This window comes from Bos taurus, chromosome 23 (genome assembly GCF_002263795.3).
Source record: "Bos taurus isolate L1 Dominette 01449 registration number 42190680 breed Hereford chromosome 23, ARS-UCD2.0, whole genome shotgun sequence".
NCBI classification, from domain to species: domain Eukaryota; kingdom Metazoa; phylum Chordata; class Mammalia; order Artiodactyla; family Bovidae; genus Bos; species Bos taurus.
Genome location: NC_037350.1, coordinates 39,749,514 through 39,766,157, shown reverse-complemented (window position 1 = coordinate 39,766,157; position 16,644 = coordinate 39,749,514). Strand labels below are relative to the sequence as shown.

The window sequence follows — 16,644 nt, the reverse complement described above, 5'->3', positions numbered from 1 at the left end:
CAATTAATTTAATCAATACTTATTGATCATACACTACATGTCAGGCAAGAACACGGGATAAAGCAGGGAACAAGTTCCTGCCCTCTTGGAACTTAGATTCTAAGTTAGGGAGACAAAATGTGTAACGTGTAACACACACAATATGGTGATTTGGTGCTATGGACAACAACAAAGCAGGAAAGCAAAACGGGGCAGCTGTTTTATACAGGCAAAGACCTGATAAAACGTGAGGAAGGCGCCTTGCACATTTCTAGTAGAGAAGTATTATAGACTGAGGAAGCAAAAAGTGCAAAGACTCAAATGTAGAAGTGTCCTTGGCACATGCTGTCCAAGCTTCCAGTAACTTTGTTAATAAATGTTTAATCTAATAGACTTGAAATAACTACTTAAATCCTTCAAAATTCCCCTTTGATCATTTGGTGTGTGTGTGCATGCACATGTGAGAGAGAGAGAGAATCCATGTGCAAACCTTTTGTTCCAAAACCTAAAACAGTGGTCCTCAGACTGTAAGTCTTCAGACCAGCAGCCTTGGTGTCACCTAAGATCATGTTAGAAATGGAAATCTGTTTTAACAGGCTCTTGAGGTGATTCTTATGCAAATTAAAGTTTGAAGAACACTGTACTAAAATCATCTAAAAATTCAATTGCAGGTTTCCTAGCTAAGGCCATGATAAACATAACCGTGAAAATAAGCTTAACAACAAAATTAACTATTTCTGACATTATCTCAAATGCCATGCCACTTGCATCAATTTTCAAAACTATCTACTTTATAGTATGAATTCTGAAAAATTAAACATAGGAGAGAAGTAAAACATAAAAAAGCATACTTCTCAATCTATTTTATTCCCAATTAAAGACAACTTCTGCTTTATTGACTACGCCAAAGCCTTTGACTGTGTGGATCATGACAAACTGCAGAAAATTCTTAAAGAGGTGGGAATACCAGACCACCTTAGTTGCCTCCTGAGAAATCTGTAAGCAGGTCAAGAACCAACAAACAGTTAGAACCAGAGATGGAACAACAGACTAGTTCCAAATCGGAAAAGGACTATGTCAAAGCTGTATACTGTCACCCTACTTATTTAACTTATATGCAGAGTTCATCATGAGAAATGCCAGGCTGGATGAAGCACAAGGTGGAATCAAGATTGCTGGCAGAAGTATCAATAACCTCAGATATGCAGGTGACACCACCCTTATAGCAGAAAGCAAAGAGGAACTGAAGAGCTTCTTGATGAAATTGAAAGAGGAGAGTGAAAAAGCTGGCTTAAAACTCAACATTAAAAAAACTAAGATCACAGCATCTGGTCCCATAACTTCATGGCAAACAGATGCGGAAACAATGGAAACAGTGAGAGACTTTACTTTTTGGGGCTCCAAAATCACTGCAGGTGGTGACTGCAGCCATAAAAGCAAAAGACGCCTGCTCCTTGAAAGAAAAGCTATGATCAATCTAGACATCATATTAAAAAGCAGAGACAGTACTTTGCCAACAAAGGTCCATCTAGTCGAAACTATGATTTTTCCAGTAGTCACGTACAGATGTGAGAGCTGGACCATAAAGAAGGCTGAATGCTGAAGAACTGATGCTTTTGAACTATGGTGTTGGAGAAGACTCTTGAGAGTCCCTTGGACTGCAAAGAGAGCAAACCAGTCCATCCTAAAGGAGATCAGTCCTGAATATTCATTGGAAGGACTGATGCTGAAGCTTCAACACTTTGGCCAACTGATGAGAAAAACTGACACACTGTTAAAGACCCTGATGCTGGGAAAGACTGAAGGCAGAAGGGGATGACAGAAGATGAAATGGTCGGATGGCATCACCGACTCAACGGACATGAGTCTGAACAAGCTCCGGGAGCTGGTGATGGACAGGGAGGTCTGGCATGCTGCAGTCCATGGGGTCGCAGAGTCGGACACAACTGAGCGACTGAACTGAACTGAAAGACTTAACACATTTATTTATAGTAAATAATTGACTACCAGATACTAGAAGTTTAAAGAACAGCTCCTGCATTGCTGGGGGATTCTTCACTGTCTGAGCCACCAAGGAAGCCCTAAAGAACTGCTAGGGAAAAGAAATCTCCTGATCACGCAGAGAACAAGGCAAAGAGTAAGAAACCCTATCTACCGTTCAAATTTGGAGAAGCACTTTCTTGGCTGGCAATTTTTATGAATTTCAGTCACTAATAGGAGTCAGGAAAAAAAAGAAGAGCTAGAAAAAGGGAAAAATCATTTTCTTACCAAAGGTTTCTTTGATTGTATTACCAAATAAGGGCCTTCGTATTGAGATAAAGGTTATTATTTCAATAACATTTTCAAGAGTTATTTAGATAAGACGTTTCAGGTCTTTCCAGGAATGGGGTAAATCAGCTTCCGGTATGGACCCAGGAGAAAGAACGTTTTGTGATACATTCTCTCTCTCTTTTTTTGGCCATGCAGCCTGGGTTCTTAGTTCCCTGACCAGGGACCAAATCCATAACCTCTTCAGTGAAAGCTCAGAATCCTAATCACTGGACAGCCAGGGAATTCCCCGTCTTGTATATTAAATACAAACAACCTAACCTTGAGGGGGAAACAGAAGTACATGGAGTAAAGGTCTGATAAGCAGTGAATACTCAAGCCCAACTTTACCAGAGTAGCTTTCTCTCCACTTTCAGAGGCTTCATTATAACGTGATGTAGTTTTCCTAAAGAAAAGCTTCTCTGATCCTCCAAATCTAGGACCATCACTCACTCACATGCACCAACAGTGCCCTGTACTTCCCAAGTGGAGGTGAGCTGTCAAGTGGGATGGTAATGACAAATCTCTCATCTCCGCTAGAAGATCAGCTCTGTGAAGGCAGCAACAGGTCTGTACAGTGCAGATTAGCTGCTGCATGATTTTAGTTTATCTACGGATGCAATACTCAACCAACTTCTTATTCCCACATGTGATATGCTGTGGCAAGTTTCAAAAAAAAAAAAAAAACATCAGTAATCCTAGAATTCAAAAAATAAATAATACATTTGCTTGGTGTAACAGTTTCAGTTTAAATATTTTCGTTGCCACGCTAATAGCCCTTCCTCCAAAAAACAATTTGTGAAACTATCCAAGAGCATGGGAAAATCAAACCATCCTCTGGAATGATAAATAACACAAAGCCAACTAAATGAAAAGAAAAGTCAAAGAAAAAAATTAATGAATGGCTTAGAAAAAGCAACAAAACAGAGTATTAAAATCTTAAAAATACTTCTTGTAGCCCCAAAGCAAAGTCTACACTAGATGATCCTAAGTAATGAAGCTGAATTCAAGGATTATAGGAGCAAAACTTTAAACCGAGACAGGTTACAACGATTGGGTTTCTCCCCCAAGAACTAAGGATTCTTCATTTGGCAAAAACAAACCACAACAAAAACCTTATCAAGATGCCACTGAGATTTAGAACAAGTACTCAATTTGGGGGCCAGAAGTTAAATTCAATTCAATACTATACCCTTATATTAAGTACATTCAATTTGTAAGGTACTGTGACTACATTAGCTTTTCGAATTACATTGAACCTGAGTTCAAGGGTTAATGAAAGAAGGCTGAGGTAGGGCCCAAGGCTCTTCTACAATCCAAACGCAGAACTCCTTTGTACTGAAAGAGAAATTCTTTGCCTATGTATCTTCTCATCAATTTGCAATCTCAGAATAAGCAGGGACACTCTCCATATCAGCACTCATAGACTTCCTTCTTCTTACATGTCCTCTGTTCCTACTAGTTTTTTTGATCTCAGTTCTATTCAACTCTTTTCTTCACATTATCCTCTATTAAACAGTAGAATTCAGATTATAAAATCTCTTCTCACATAAACTTTACTGGGTCTCTCACTATAAATATTAAACATAATCTTCAGTTTGAAGGTTCTGGGGCCCTATTCTCCCAGAAAACACTGTTGTTTTGATTTTTATCTGCTCTTTGGGCTAGATTTTGTTGAAGTTTGTCAATGACCCTTAGTTTTCTTCCAGGGGTCTGTGAACTCTCTCCGTACTCCCTCAGCTCCCATGTCCCTAGTCTTCCCTTTCCACTCTTTTTGGAAGTCTCATTTCAAACAGACTCCCTAATCAGTTTTCCCCTTGCTCCATCCACCCCAAGTGAAGAACAAGGGCTAAGAACCAAAGACTTCATGTGAGACTTGAATATCTAATTATAAAATATCTTTAACACTAAATAGTAAAAACCTAGATGCTACTCTAAGTCTTTCCGTTATTTCCAGTTTTTAATACATCCATTCTTACATTACTTACTTCAAAAATGTATCTATTAGAAAGTACTCAAATTCTAATGCAGTAATATTGAATCTGATTCCAATAATCTGAATTTAACCCAAGCTGTTGTCACATTTTACAACCTACAGTTAAGCTTTCCCTATCCAACAAGTCTAAATCTTTCCGGCCACGTAAATGATTTCCATCCATTCTTTATACGTTTCATTTTTCTTTTCAACGTCAAGTTCAGTTCAGTTGCTCAGTCGTGTCCGACTCTTTCCGACCCCATGAACCGCAGCACACCAGGCCTCCCTGTCCATCACCAACTCCCAGAGTCCACCCAAACCCATGTCCATCGAGTCGATCATGCCATCCAACCATCTCATCCTCTGTCATCCCCTTCTCCTCCTCCTCTCAATCTTTCCCAGCATCAGGGTCTTTTCCAATGAGTCAGCTCTTTGCATCAGGTGTCAAGAGATTAAGTCAGAAAACATGAGCATACAAGTTATTCTAACCAAAAAAAAATTTTAAACTATAACTGGCCACAATTTTCAACCTCCTTTAAGGCTCTTTAACACTAATTCAGGTAGGAGAAACATGACCTGGCTTAGTTTCTTATTTTTAGAGATTCATATTACAGAAGTAGAATTAATAGATAATTAACAGTGATCTAACAAGGGCAAGAAAAGGATTCCCTACAAGACCTTCCAAACTAGCAACACGAGACCCAATAAAAGCCTAAGGCAATTTAACCCACCGTAAGTTACCCCAAAAAGATACTGTCGCTTTCCTTTCACAATCTGTTTGGAAACTGGATGTAAAAGTGTATTAAGCCACAAGCAAATGGGCAGGGAAACTGAAATATATTTAGACAGAAGCAGCATTCTATCACCCTGTTTCAAACAGTGAATACCGTAAATTGTATCTGGTGGCAAGACTTTTCAACTGGGCTTCCCAACACAGAAGAATCGTTCAAAAATATATTACAACCATGACCATAAGCTAAGTAGCTACAAGTAAAACGTTTTTGAAAATACAAGGTCATTAACATTACATCTTTCCAGTAATATTGTGTGCCTAATGAAATGGTTTTAATTAGTGACATCAGACCATTTTATTTCAAACTGATAGGTAATTGCCTCAAAGGGCTTTCCAGGAAAGAGAGACATCTGGACTTTTTTTGTCATAAGAAAAATTGGTGAGTAAATTGATAAAACTATTTCACAAGGGTTTCTCGTCGCAAACAAAATTTTCTACTATGCATTAAACAGTATGTGGATTTATTTTCCTATACACTTAAATGACTGGCATCTAAGAGGAAAATGTTAAAAACAATATATTTTTAAACAGTTTACGGCTGTTTAAAGGTTTGACCTCATCACTCAGAAAACAAGTCGTAAAATCCAATACAAGCCTATAAAAGATTGAATTTGGGTATATAAAAGAAAGATACCTCTACTAATCAGAGACTAAACATTTAAATCAAAAGGTTCTATTTAACCACAACAGTTTCCAATGAGTCCTTACTATATATGCAGGCCCAGTTCTAAGAGCTTTACTTACATTATCTAACTCAACCCCTCACAACAGATTTCCACTTTACAGATGAGTAAATTAAGCAGAGAGAACTTTCCAAGTCCTGGCAGAACAAGGATTCAAACCCAGATGCTCTGAGTGGATTACAGCACTTTTTTCTAACAACTATGTCCATTTGTTTTTGCTGACAATATTAATTAAACATCTAGGATACAGCAAATAAAGATAAAAGTAAAAAACAACTCAGGGATTTCTGGGATGAGTTATGTATTCAATCTTTCAATATCCCTCCTTCTCAAAACTGAGAATGCTCTTCAGCTATCCAATACCAAGCAGGACAAAATATCACACAGAAGCTACCGAAACAGCAAAAACCACACAATCTTATAAACCAGTGCCAGGCAAACCATAGTCTGTGGCCCAGACTCAGTCCTCAGCCTGTGTTCATACAGGCCTCAAGCTAAGAACAATTTTCACATTTTTTAGAGTTATAAAACAAAGAACACGCAGGAACAAAACCTAAAATATTTACTATCTGGCCCTTTACAGAAGAACTTTATAGACTCCTGATCTAAGCTACTGAATACATAAAGGAGCTTTCACCTCCCTCCAAAAAAATAGCTAAATGCAGAAACTGACTTGAAGGACAAACTGCCTCTAGGAAGATAAAATGAGTGGATTCCCTTAGCTCCAAGCCAGAAGACAAAACCTCTGAAGCACATCCCCCAAACAAGGGCAAAAATAAGTAGTTCCCCTCTCACCAGGAGGTGGCAGTAGATTCTTCAAAAGGCAAGGTTCTGATTTGCCCATGGGCTCAAGCTTTTTGTGGCGGCTATTAAGAAAAGCAGCTTGACCTCTCCAGAGCTCACTTTCTGGACCTGACAATCTGCATAAAAAGGAAATGGGAAAGGAGACTGAACAGGCAACAAGACCTAACCACATACTCTTTAGGGACCTGTTCACTCCCACTAGAAGAATGATACCATTTCCTAAATGCATCTGGGCTAAGAGTTAAGGGCTAGGGAAGAAAGCAGGTGAAAATGATCAACTTAATCATTCAGTGCTGTTTTTCACATTCGCTTAAGTTACCACCCTTCAGTTAGTTAACTGACAATGAATTTTTCTCTCCACAACTTCAAGCAAGATGCCATTTTAAAGATCAGAAGTTAAAAGGAAAAAATGTAAACTTTAGATATACCTCAGCAGAGCTAAACCAGAAGTCAAAACAGGAAATTGCAAGTCAGTGGAACACATGCGAAAGTCACAGGTACTGCGTGACTACACAAGCCAGTTATCCTGACAAGCAATGGCAAAGACCCACTAACTGAGCCAGATCTCTCATTCTTTCAGTCCTCAGCTGCACAACCAAAAAACTTTGTTTTTGCCCAGAAACCAGTGGACGTTTAATCAAAATACATCAGTATAAAACATGCCATGTCATGAAGCTCCATGCTATTCATGATGACTCAGCAGCTGCTGCTAAACACAGAGGTGACAGCCTAGGATAGCTGACAGCAAGCAGGTGGTCTACAAGTTCACAGAAGTTTTGATAAGGACTAAAGAACATCCTTAAGATTTTAAAAAATCCTCAAATTAAATCTTCTTTTGTATATGCCTGGATACTTTTCTTTGGTAGTAACTGCCAATACTAACTGTTGTTGTTCAGTGGCAAGTCGTGTCCAATTCTGCAACCCCATGGACTGCAGCACGCCAGGCTCCCCTGCTCTTCACTACCTCCCGGAGTTTGCTCAAACTCAAGTCCATTGAGTCCGTGAGTCATGCTATCCAACCATATTAGCCAATACTAATAATACCTACAGAGTAGATTAAGAAACTCCCACCTTTAATCTCAATTCAATAGCTACAAATGTACTTTTTCAATTAAATGGCTGTGGCAATAAGCTGAATACTTTAGACAGGGGGAAATGATAAATTACCAAACTTTAAAATAAAACTGCACAGTCTGAAATCATATCAGCTCTAAGACAATTTGGATCACAAGTGTTATGCTGTTAAGGCATCATCTCCCTCAAATTAAGTTTTTATCCAAGTATATTTAAAAATAAGGTGTGACTTTGGCTTTTGCCACCTAGAATATAGGAGCTTCTTTCTAAACTCTGTCCAGACCATCCAATGATCTGTATTTACATTTCATTTTTTATGTAGTAACTTTCTCCTAAGGAAAGCACTCAGACATTTATTTTTTCAGAAAAACCAGAAAGCACATGTGTCAAACTTCCTCCCAACAAAAGGATTAGGTTAAAGGGCCAGGCTTGTGACCTGAATTCTAATCTTGCTCCTCACAAAGAAAATTTGAAAACCAAGCCTATCTGGGGGAACACTGGTGGGAGGTGATAGTAATGTCAAGACTTGTAACCATTAGTAGAGAGCTACCTAACATTATAAACTACAAATTTCACTATTAGGAAACTTCTCCCAAATCTTTACTTTTAAAATTCTGTTTTTAATGATACAATTTAACAACAGCACCAAACATGTTTAACTGTTAAATATTTATTATCATCCGAATAAAGCAATCTAAAAGTCTACCTTTAACAGTATGCAACAAGTTACCAGACCCTTTTGCTATACTCTTTTTTATAGGTTTAAGGCCCACACTTACTTCCTACCTCACTATCAGTGAAAAGTTTTATAAGTGACTTTTATTAGAAGGTTTTCAACATTTTCCCACTCAATCCCCCGTAACAAACAAGCAAAACTTAATTTAAGATACTTAACTTAAAGATACTTAAAGATACTTAACTTTCTCAGAATCAAATGTCTGAGGATAAACTCATATTTTTATAATTTCAAACACCCACAAGTGCACAAGGTGGTTAAATTTCAAGACCACCAACATTCCTGTAGTGTCGAAAGTACCTAAACTTCTAGAATACCCACTGCAATATTAAAATATTTTGTGCATGAGATCAGAACTGGAGTCCCGGTCAACTGTGCATAATGGCCAATTCTAGTCTCCAAAATAAAACGCGCGGGTGTTGTGTGGGGAGGAGGGGGAAAAAGGTTGGACAAAAGTGGGGAGGGAAAAGTCTCGCGACGGAAAAAAAGACGTAGTGCGGAGAGGGACTTTCAAAATGCCCCAGTGCCACTAACGATATCCCGGTTGAAGAAAAAAAATAAGCCAGGACTCTTAGATCGGGGAGAGCCACGGGGAGATGGAGAATTTAAAGGATGGAGAAGAAGTTATTCCACTTTCCCTGTAACAGCGCCCCCGCCAAGCCCCAGGTAGGTAGGTACCCTGGCGGGGTGAGGATCAGAGTCCTTGGGGCAGCCCCGCTCCCCGCACGCGCTGAAACGCGAGTGACCAGAAATCTGCAGGCGTTGGGGGAAGGGGGTGGCCCTCCCAGCCACAGCTTTTTCCCTTTTCCCTTGAGGAACATGAGTAATTACCGCCCCACCCCCCCCAAGCTCGTAATCCCCGCCAAAAAAAAAAAAAAAGGGCAGAAATACGGGCCCACCGTGGGCCTCGGACTTGTGTTCCCGCCCTGCGCTCCGGCCCGGGGAAAGCCCCGGGGCGGAGAGGGCCAGGGTGCGGGGCGGGGGGGGTGGTGGAGAGAGGAGGCCGAGCCACACGTGTGCGCCGCAGGGCTGGCCGTCCTCAAGCCCACTTCCCGTCGCCGCCCCGGCGGCCTCGGCTCCCGCCGCCTCGCCCGGGGCCTCCCGGACGCTCCACGTGGGGCGCCAGGACCGCCCCCCCCCGCTCACCCCGTCGCCGCCAGCCCAGTACCCCCCCGCCCCGAGGGCCCCCCTCACACACGGCGCCGGGGCTCCCCTACCTGGTGCTGCGGTCGCCCCTGCTGGTAAGGCTTCATCGGGCCCTGGTGGCAACGCCGCGTCCGGATCTTGCCGCCGCCGCCGCCCCCTCCTCTGCCTCCGGCTCCCGAGGCCATGGCGGAGCCTCTGCGGCTTCCCCCTCCGGGGCGGGAGAGGCAGAGGCGGCCTCAGAGGACCCCCGCCCCCCGCCTTGCCTCGCCCGGCCCCAGCCCCCAAGAGTCCGCCCGCGCTGCCCTCACAGCGGGGGCCCAGGCCCACCGGGAACCGCGGGGCGGCGAGCAGAAGCGAAGAGAACGCGCGCCGGCGGCAGCGAGGTGGGGGGGGCAGGGGGGGGAGGCCACAGAGGCCCAGGAGCTGGCTCTCCGGTCCCGCAGGCTCCCGCGGACCCCCGCCTCTGTGTGTGTCACCGTCTCTATGGAGATTCCCCCCACAGAGGACAACGCGAGCGGCCCCCGGCGCTGCTCGGGCCTAACTCGGCCGCCGGCTGATGGGGATTCTTCTTCCGCACGCCCCAGCCGTGTAGCTGCCGCAGTTGAAGCCGCCGGCGCCGCCCGCCTACCCCTCCCCTTTGCGCACAGCGCCCGCCCCGCCGCTGCCGCCGTCGTCGTCGTCGCCGCCGTCGTCCCTGCAGTCGCCGCTGTTGCGTCTATTGCCGCTGCTAAGGCCGCCGCTGCGGTCGCGAGCCAGAACGCCGTCACTCGTCAGCGCCCGGCGAGCCTGCGTCATCACGCTGCGACCGGCTGATAGACGAGAAAGGGAGGAAGGAAGGAAGGAAGGGCTGTCGAGCCCGCGCTCTCGGCCGCGCGGGCCGCTGGGAAATGTAGTTAACGGGGGGAAGGCGAATTCTCGGAATGGACGCGGAAGGAGAGAGGCACGGTTTGCCGCAGAGGCACAAAGCCAGGGGGGTTCCGTTCCTTTTCCTGTGCTCGGCTATAAACGTAGACTTAGAAGACGCATTTAACACAGAAGCAGTAACCTTCTTACTCTCCTTCCTCGTGGTTGGTAAAGAGGACAGAAAGTGAGCAGATAGTTAAATCAGACAGGAGTGAACATTATCTTATAAAAAGAAAAAAACTGGTTGAAAAAAACAATGTTCATGATCTTTAAGCCTAAAGCAGAATTAGAAAAACATACAGTGTCATTAACGTTCCATTGTTACATAAGAGCTGTTGTCAAAGAACGCGAATTCTGGTTCCACCACTCTAGTTTGACCTTGGATAAGTCAAAACCTTCCTCCTCCCTATAAAATGGGAACTTTAATATCCACCTTATAGAACTGTTGTGATCATCCAAGTGGAGCACTTAGTATATTTCCTAGTATATGGGAAACGCAGTATATGAGTACAATGACTACGTACAGCCGTCAGCTCACATGAGAGGTAAAGGATATATTAGCAGTAATAAAACTGTACATATATTTGCCCCAAATAGAAGACGTATTTAGGAAAGTGAGTAAGTGAGCTAGGCTCAAACACTGAATCCACAAAGTATAGATATTTTAAGAGTTGACCGTTAAAAAGATATTGGTGATCAGGTGGTGTAGACCTTATTCAATGGACAAGACAGGGGTCCAAAGAATTCAGGTGGCATACTGGAGGACCCTTAGCTGGGCAGACAAAGCCAAGACTATAACTCAACTCTTCTGTAAGAGTTCAAACAAAGTAACCAAATGATTAGCAAGAAAATCTACTTCTGTGAAAACATAGGCTTAATGGACCATTTGGCTTCCCTGGTGGCTGACACGGTAAAGCATCTGCCTGCAATGCAGATGACCAGCGTTCAGTCCATGGGTGGGGAAGATCCCCTGGAGAAGGAAATGGCTACCCACTTCAGTATTCTTGCCTGAAGAATTTCATGGACAGGAACTGGGAGGGCTACAGTCCAAGGGGTCTCCAAGAGCCAGACAGGACTATGCAGACAGATACACACTTAATTTTAAGTCTATCGCTTAGTAGCTATGTAGCCTCTGGGAAGTTATCAGTCTCCTAAGTTTCAGTTTCCTCATCTGCAAATAGAATGAATATATATAGTTCATAATAACTGCTTAGAAAGCATCTAATAGCATCCAGTTATCAGATACAAATAATTAACTGTAAGACTGTTAAACCAAACTACCATCAAACTGCATGACTCCAATCACTATATAAATCATATACGTCAAAATGTGAAGCCGAACCTACAGTACCTTGAAATTTGTAGTACCTTCCAGCACCTAAGGAACCATGCCATATCAAGCATAGGTTTACAGAACAAATGGCATCTCTGACTAAAACCACCAAGACTATAAAAACTTCCCAAACATGATGGACAAAATTAATCTACCTCCTTTTTGTGTTTCAGTGTCTTCCCCCTAAAGCACTCTCTTCCCCCTGAATCTCTTCCTCCTAAAGCACTTCATCTTTCTTCAATACAATTGTTTGTCTTCAAGATTCTTAGCTAGGAATGTGACAAGCAGAGTAAAGTAATTCATAGTAAGCTAACTTCCAGGAAAGATGTGTTCCGTTCAGTTGCTCAGTCGTGTCCGACTCTGCAACCCCATGGACTGCAGCATGCCAGGCCTCCCTGTCTATCACCAACTCCCGGAGTTTACTCAAATTCTTGTCCATTGAGTTGATGATGCCATCCAACCATTTCATCCTGTCGTCCCCTTCTCCTCCTGCCTTCAATCTTTCCCAGCATCAGGATCTTTACAAATGAGTCAGTTCTTTGCATCAGGTAGCCAAAGTATTGGAGTTTCAGCTTCAACATCAGTCCTTCCAATGAAAGATATGTACCTGAATCTTTAATTGCACTACATATATTAGAGACTGAATGTAGCCACATCCCATTTACCCTTTTCATCCTACCAAACTCAAGATTTCTAGCACAGGAGATTGGCTGGGACTCAACAATCATTCCTTTGTTCAGGGCTTGTTATTTGGTGTATGGGACAGCATTCATCAGTCAGTGACAAGCAGAGTAAAGTAATTCATAGTAAGCTAACTTCCAGGAAAGATGTGTTCAGTTCAGTTGCTCAATCATGTCCGACTCTTTGCGACCCCATGAATCACAGCACACCAGGACTCCCTGTCCATCACCAACTCCCAGAGTTCACTCAAATTCACATCCATCGAGTCGGTGATGCCATCCAGCCATCTCATCCTCTGTTTCCCCTTCTCCTCCTGCCCCCAATCCCTCCCAGCATCAGAGTCTTTTCCACTGAGCCAACTCTTCGCATGAGGTGGCCAAAGTACTGGAGTTTCAGCTTTAGCATCATTCCTTCCAAAGAAATCCCAGGGCTGATCTCTTTTAGAATGGACTGGTTGATCTCCTTGCAGTCCAAGGGACTCTCAAGAGTCTTCTCCAACACCACAGTTCAAAAGCATCAATTCTTCGGCGCTGAGCTTTCTTCACAGTCCAACTCTCATATCCATACATGACCACTAGAAAAACCATAGCCTTGACTAGACGGACCTTTGTTGGCAAAGTAATGTCTCTGCTTTTCAATATGCTCTCTAGGTTGGTCGTAACTTTTCTTCCAAGGAGTAAGCGTCTTTTAATTTCATGGCTGCAGTCACCATCTGCAGTGATTTTCGAGCCCAAAAAGATAACGTCTGACACTGTTTCCACTGTTTCCCCATCTATTTGCCATGAAGTGATGGGACCAGATGCCATGATCTTCGTTTTCTGAATGTTGAGCTTTAAGCCAACTTTTTCACTCTCCTCTTTCACTTTCATCAAGAGGCTTTTCAGTTCCTCTTCACACTCTGCCATAAGGGTGGTGTCATCTGCATATCTGAGGTTATTGATATTTCTGCCAGCAATCTTGATTCCAGCTTGTGCTTCTTCCAGCCCAGCGTTTCTCATGATGTACTCTGCATATAAGTTAAATAAGCAGGGTGACAATATACAGCCTTGATGTACTCCTTTTCCTATTTGTAACCAGTCTATTGTTCCATGTCTAGTTCTAACTGTTGCTTCCTGACCTGCATACAGATTTCTCAAGAGGCAGGTCAGGTGGTCTGGTATGCCCATCTCTTGAAGAATTTTCCATAGTTTATTGTGATCCACACAGTCAAAGGCTTTGGCATAGTCAATAAAGCAGAAATAGATGTTTTTCTGGAACTCTCTTGCTTTTTCCATGATCCAGTGGATGTTGGCAATTTGATCTCTGGTTCCTCTGCCTTTTCTAAAACCAGCTTGAACATCTGGAAGTTCACGGTTCATGTATTGCTGAAGCCTGGCTTGGAGAATTTTGAGCATTATTCTACTAGCGTGTGAGATGAGTGCAATTGTGCGGTAGTCTGAGCATTCTTTGGCATTGCCTTTCTTTGGGATTGGAATGAAAACTGACCTTTTCCAGTCCTGTGGCCACTGCTGAGTTTTCCAAATTTGCTGGCATATTGAATGCAGCACTTTCACAGCATCATCTTTCAGGATTTGAAATGGCTCAACTGGAATTCCATCACCTCCACTAGCTTTGTTCGTAGTGATGCTTTCTAAGGCCCACTTGACTTCACATTCCAGGATGTCTGGCTCTAGGTGAGTGATCATGCCATCGTGATTATCTTGGTTGTGAAGATCTTTTTTGTACAGTTCTTCTGTGTATTCTTGTCACCTCTTCTTAATATCTTGTGCTTCTGTTAGGTCCATACCATTTCTGTCCTTTATCGAGCCCATCTTTGCATGAAATGTTCCCTTGGTATCTCTAATTTTCTTAAAGAGATCTCTAGTCTTTCCCATTCTGGGTTTTCCCAAATGGTGAAGTGGTAGAGAATTCACCTGCTAATGCAGGAGACATGAGTGACATGGGTTTGATCCCTGAGTTGGGAAGATCCTCTGTAGTAGGAAATGGCAACTTGCTCCAGTATTCTTGCCTGGAAAATTCCATGGGCAGAGGAACCTGGCAGGCTACAGTTCACCAGATCCCAAAGAGTCAGACATGACTGAGCAAACACACAAACATGTGCACACAGCATTCCTATCCCAGCTCTGAAAGAAAAGGACATGCAAAGAATGGGGATAGATTCAGATAAAACTTCAGGATATAAGATTAGCAGGATTTAGGGAGATAAATCCACATTCCTCTTTAGCCTTGATCTTAATTGTTAATAACTGTTAATGATAATTGTTAATGATAAGTTTTTGAAGTTAAGCAAATGTGAGGGAACAATAATGCATTAGTCCCAGATTCAGGTAACTGAGTTATTGGCAACTTTTCCAAGATTGAGAAGGAATAAGAAACAAAAAGAAATCTGCATTTTAAACTTCCCACTGCCTGATTTTACTCAGAAATAGTATTAGCCTCAACTATGGGATGAAATAATTTCTTACACGTAATTTGAGATTCTAAGCTAACATTGTTTCTGTGCTGAAATTCAGTTTGGAATCACAAATCAACAAACCTAGAATTCTTCACATATTTTTGGTACAGAACTTATTGTTCAATTAGGAATTACTAGAAGTAGAATGAGTTATAACAAATTATTCTGATTATGAAACAAAAAACTTCCCATCTTCAAACATACAAATAATTATTGAACATATCTCTAAGAGATACTCTATGTAAATTGGGGAAAATATCAAATGTCATGGAATAATAATAGGGATTCCTGAATTCCTTCTAGCTATATTAGGATTTAAGTTTAGGGGGAAGGGAATAATTATTATTTCATACTTTCAATTAAGCAATTTCTAGAAATGATAAAATTTAATCTCTATAAAACCTATGATATTCTGTAGTTCACAGAATTCGAAGCTATCACTTGTAGATTTTGTTTTAAAGTAGCTATCTTCTTTAATCATCCTTTATTCATAACTTCTATTCTCATCAGTCTTTTGGGCTAGACAACACTGAAATGGCTCTGAGAAGTTATCTTATGTTTTGGGTTGTTTCACTGTGTGTATTTTATTAGAAACTAATTTCTCCCCTACTAGGTTTTAGACTTCAGGTTTTTTTCCCTGCTATAATCCGAACACATAGAACTGTGTTGACACAAACCAGCAACTCTACATATACTATGGCTCATTTGCCCAAAATCCGATTACGACCAATGCCAACTGTTTCCATCTTATTGTAATAAATACAAGGATGAATACAGCTAAACTACTTTCTATAACCTTCCTTAGCTTGCATACATTCTTTTTCAGTACACCATAACACGTTAATATTTCTCAAATTCATTCATTTACTCATGATAAAGCATTCATGAACATTATGAACAGATCCCTATGAAAAAGTTTTGCAGGAATTATTATCCTCTCACCTTTGCCAGCACTCTCATTTTTGTAGCCAATTTTTGTAGCCAATTTAGGAAACTACCTGCTACTTAAGCTTGGGGTTGTTTTTTTTTTTAAGATTTTTTTTTTCCAGGTCAGTGGAGAATTCCACACTTTAGGAATTTCTATCTCTGATGGCCTTCACATTGACTAAAATGTTTAGCTCCTAGTACTGTCTTATTGCATAATGAGAATAGATACTTCCCAAGTGTATGATATGATAGCCATTGGAAAGACAAGACTCAAATAGCTGGCTTAGGATCATCTGGAAATTACAGGATTCCCATCATGGCATGGGGATATGAGGATATGTTGAAGGAAGGGAGTGAAGAGTACATCAACAGGGGCATTTGCCTGTGAAGGGCATTGTACAATAGACCTCCAAATCACAGAGAGAAGCCATGTTAGGAACATAGTAGAATTCAATGTGTGTGTTTCTATGAAAGATAAAGGGGGAAAAAATAACTGCTATTCATATTCAGATCAAGTGGCAGAAACTGAAACGAAATACAGAAGGATAGGAATTCCTTCTCAATTGGTTGAAAACAAAAATTAGAACAACTTTACTTTTCTTAAATCTGGATCCAGGTTTTTTCAGCCAAAACAGATGGTGTATTGGAAGAAATCTTAATTTATGACAAGCCTATTACTACGAGGGTCCCTCTCCCCCAAGAAATGTCTTTAGTTTTCCTCATAGAATATGGTATCTGTCTGCACAATTATAAATTTGCAAATAGATTGCTGACCTTTCTTTAGAGATAAGGAATATCCACCAATTATAAATGAAATACAATTTGGTCTACACCCAACGAGGATTTAA

General features: G+C 41.7%; 1 protein-coding gene across 1 annotated transcript in view; it reads right to left on the bottom strand.

Moving 5' to 3' along the window:
- The window catches only part of NUP153 (nucleoporin 153), a 70,910-nt gene extending 61,173 nt beyond the window's left edge, over positions 1-9,737 (bottom strand). Inside the window, exon 1 of the mRNA NM_001205754.2 lies at positions 9,569-9,737. Coding sequence (NP_001192683.1) covers positions 9,569-9,682 — 114 coding nt within the window. The 5' untranslated portion in view covers positions 9,683-9,737. The remainder of the gene's footprint in view (positions 1-9,568) is intronic.
- Positions 9,738-16,644: the final 6,907 nt, after the last annotated feature.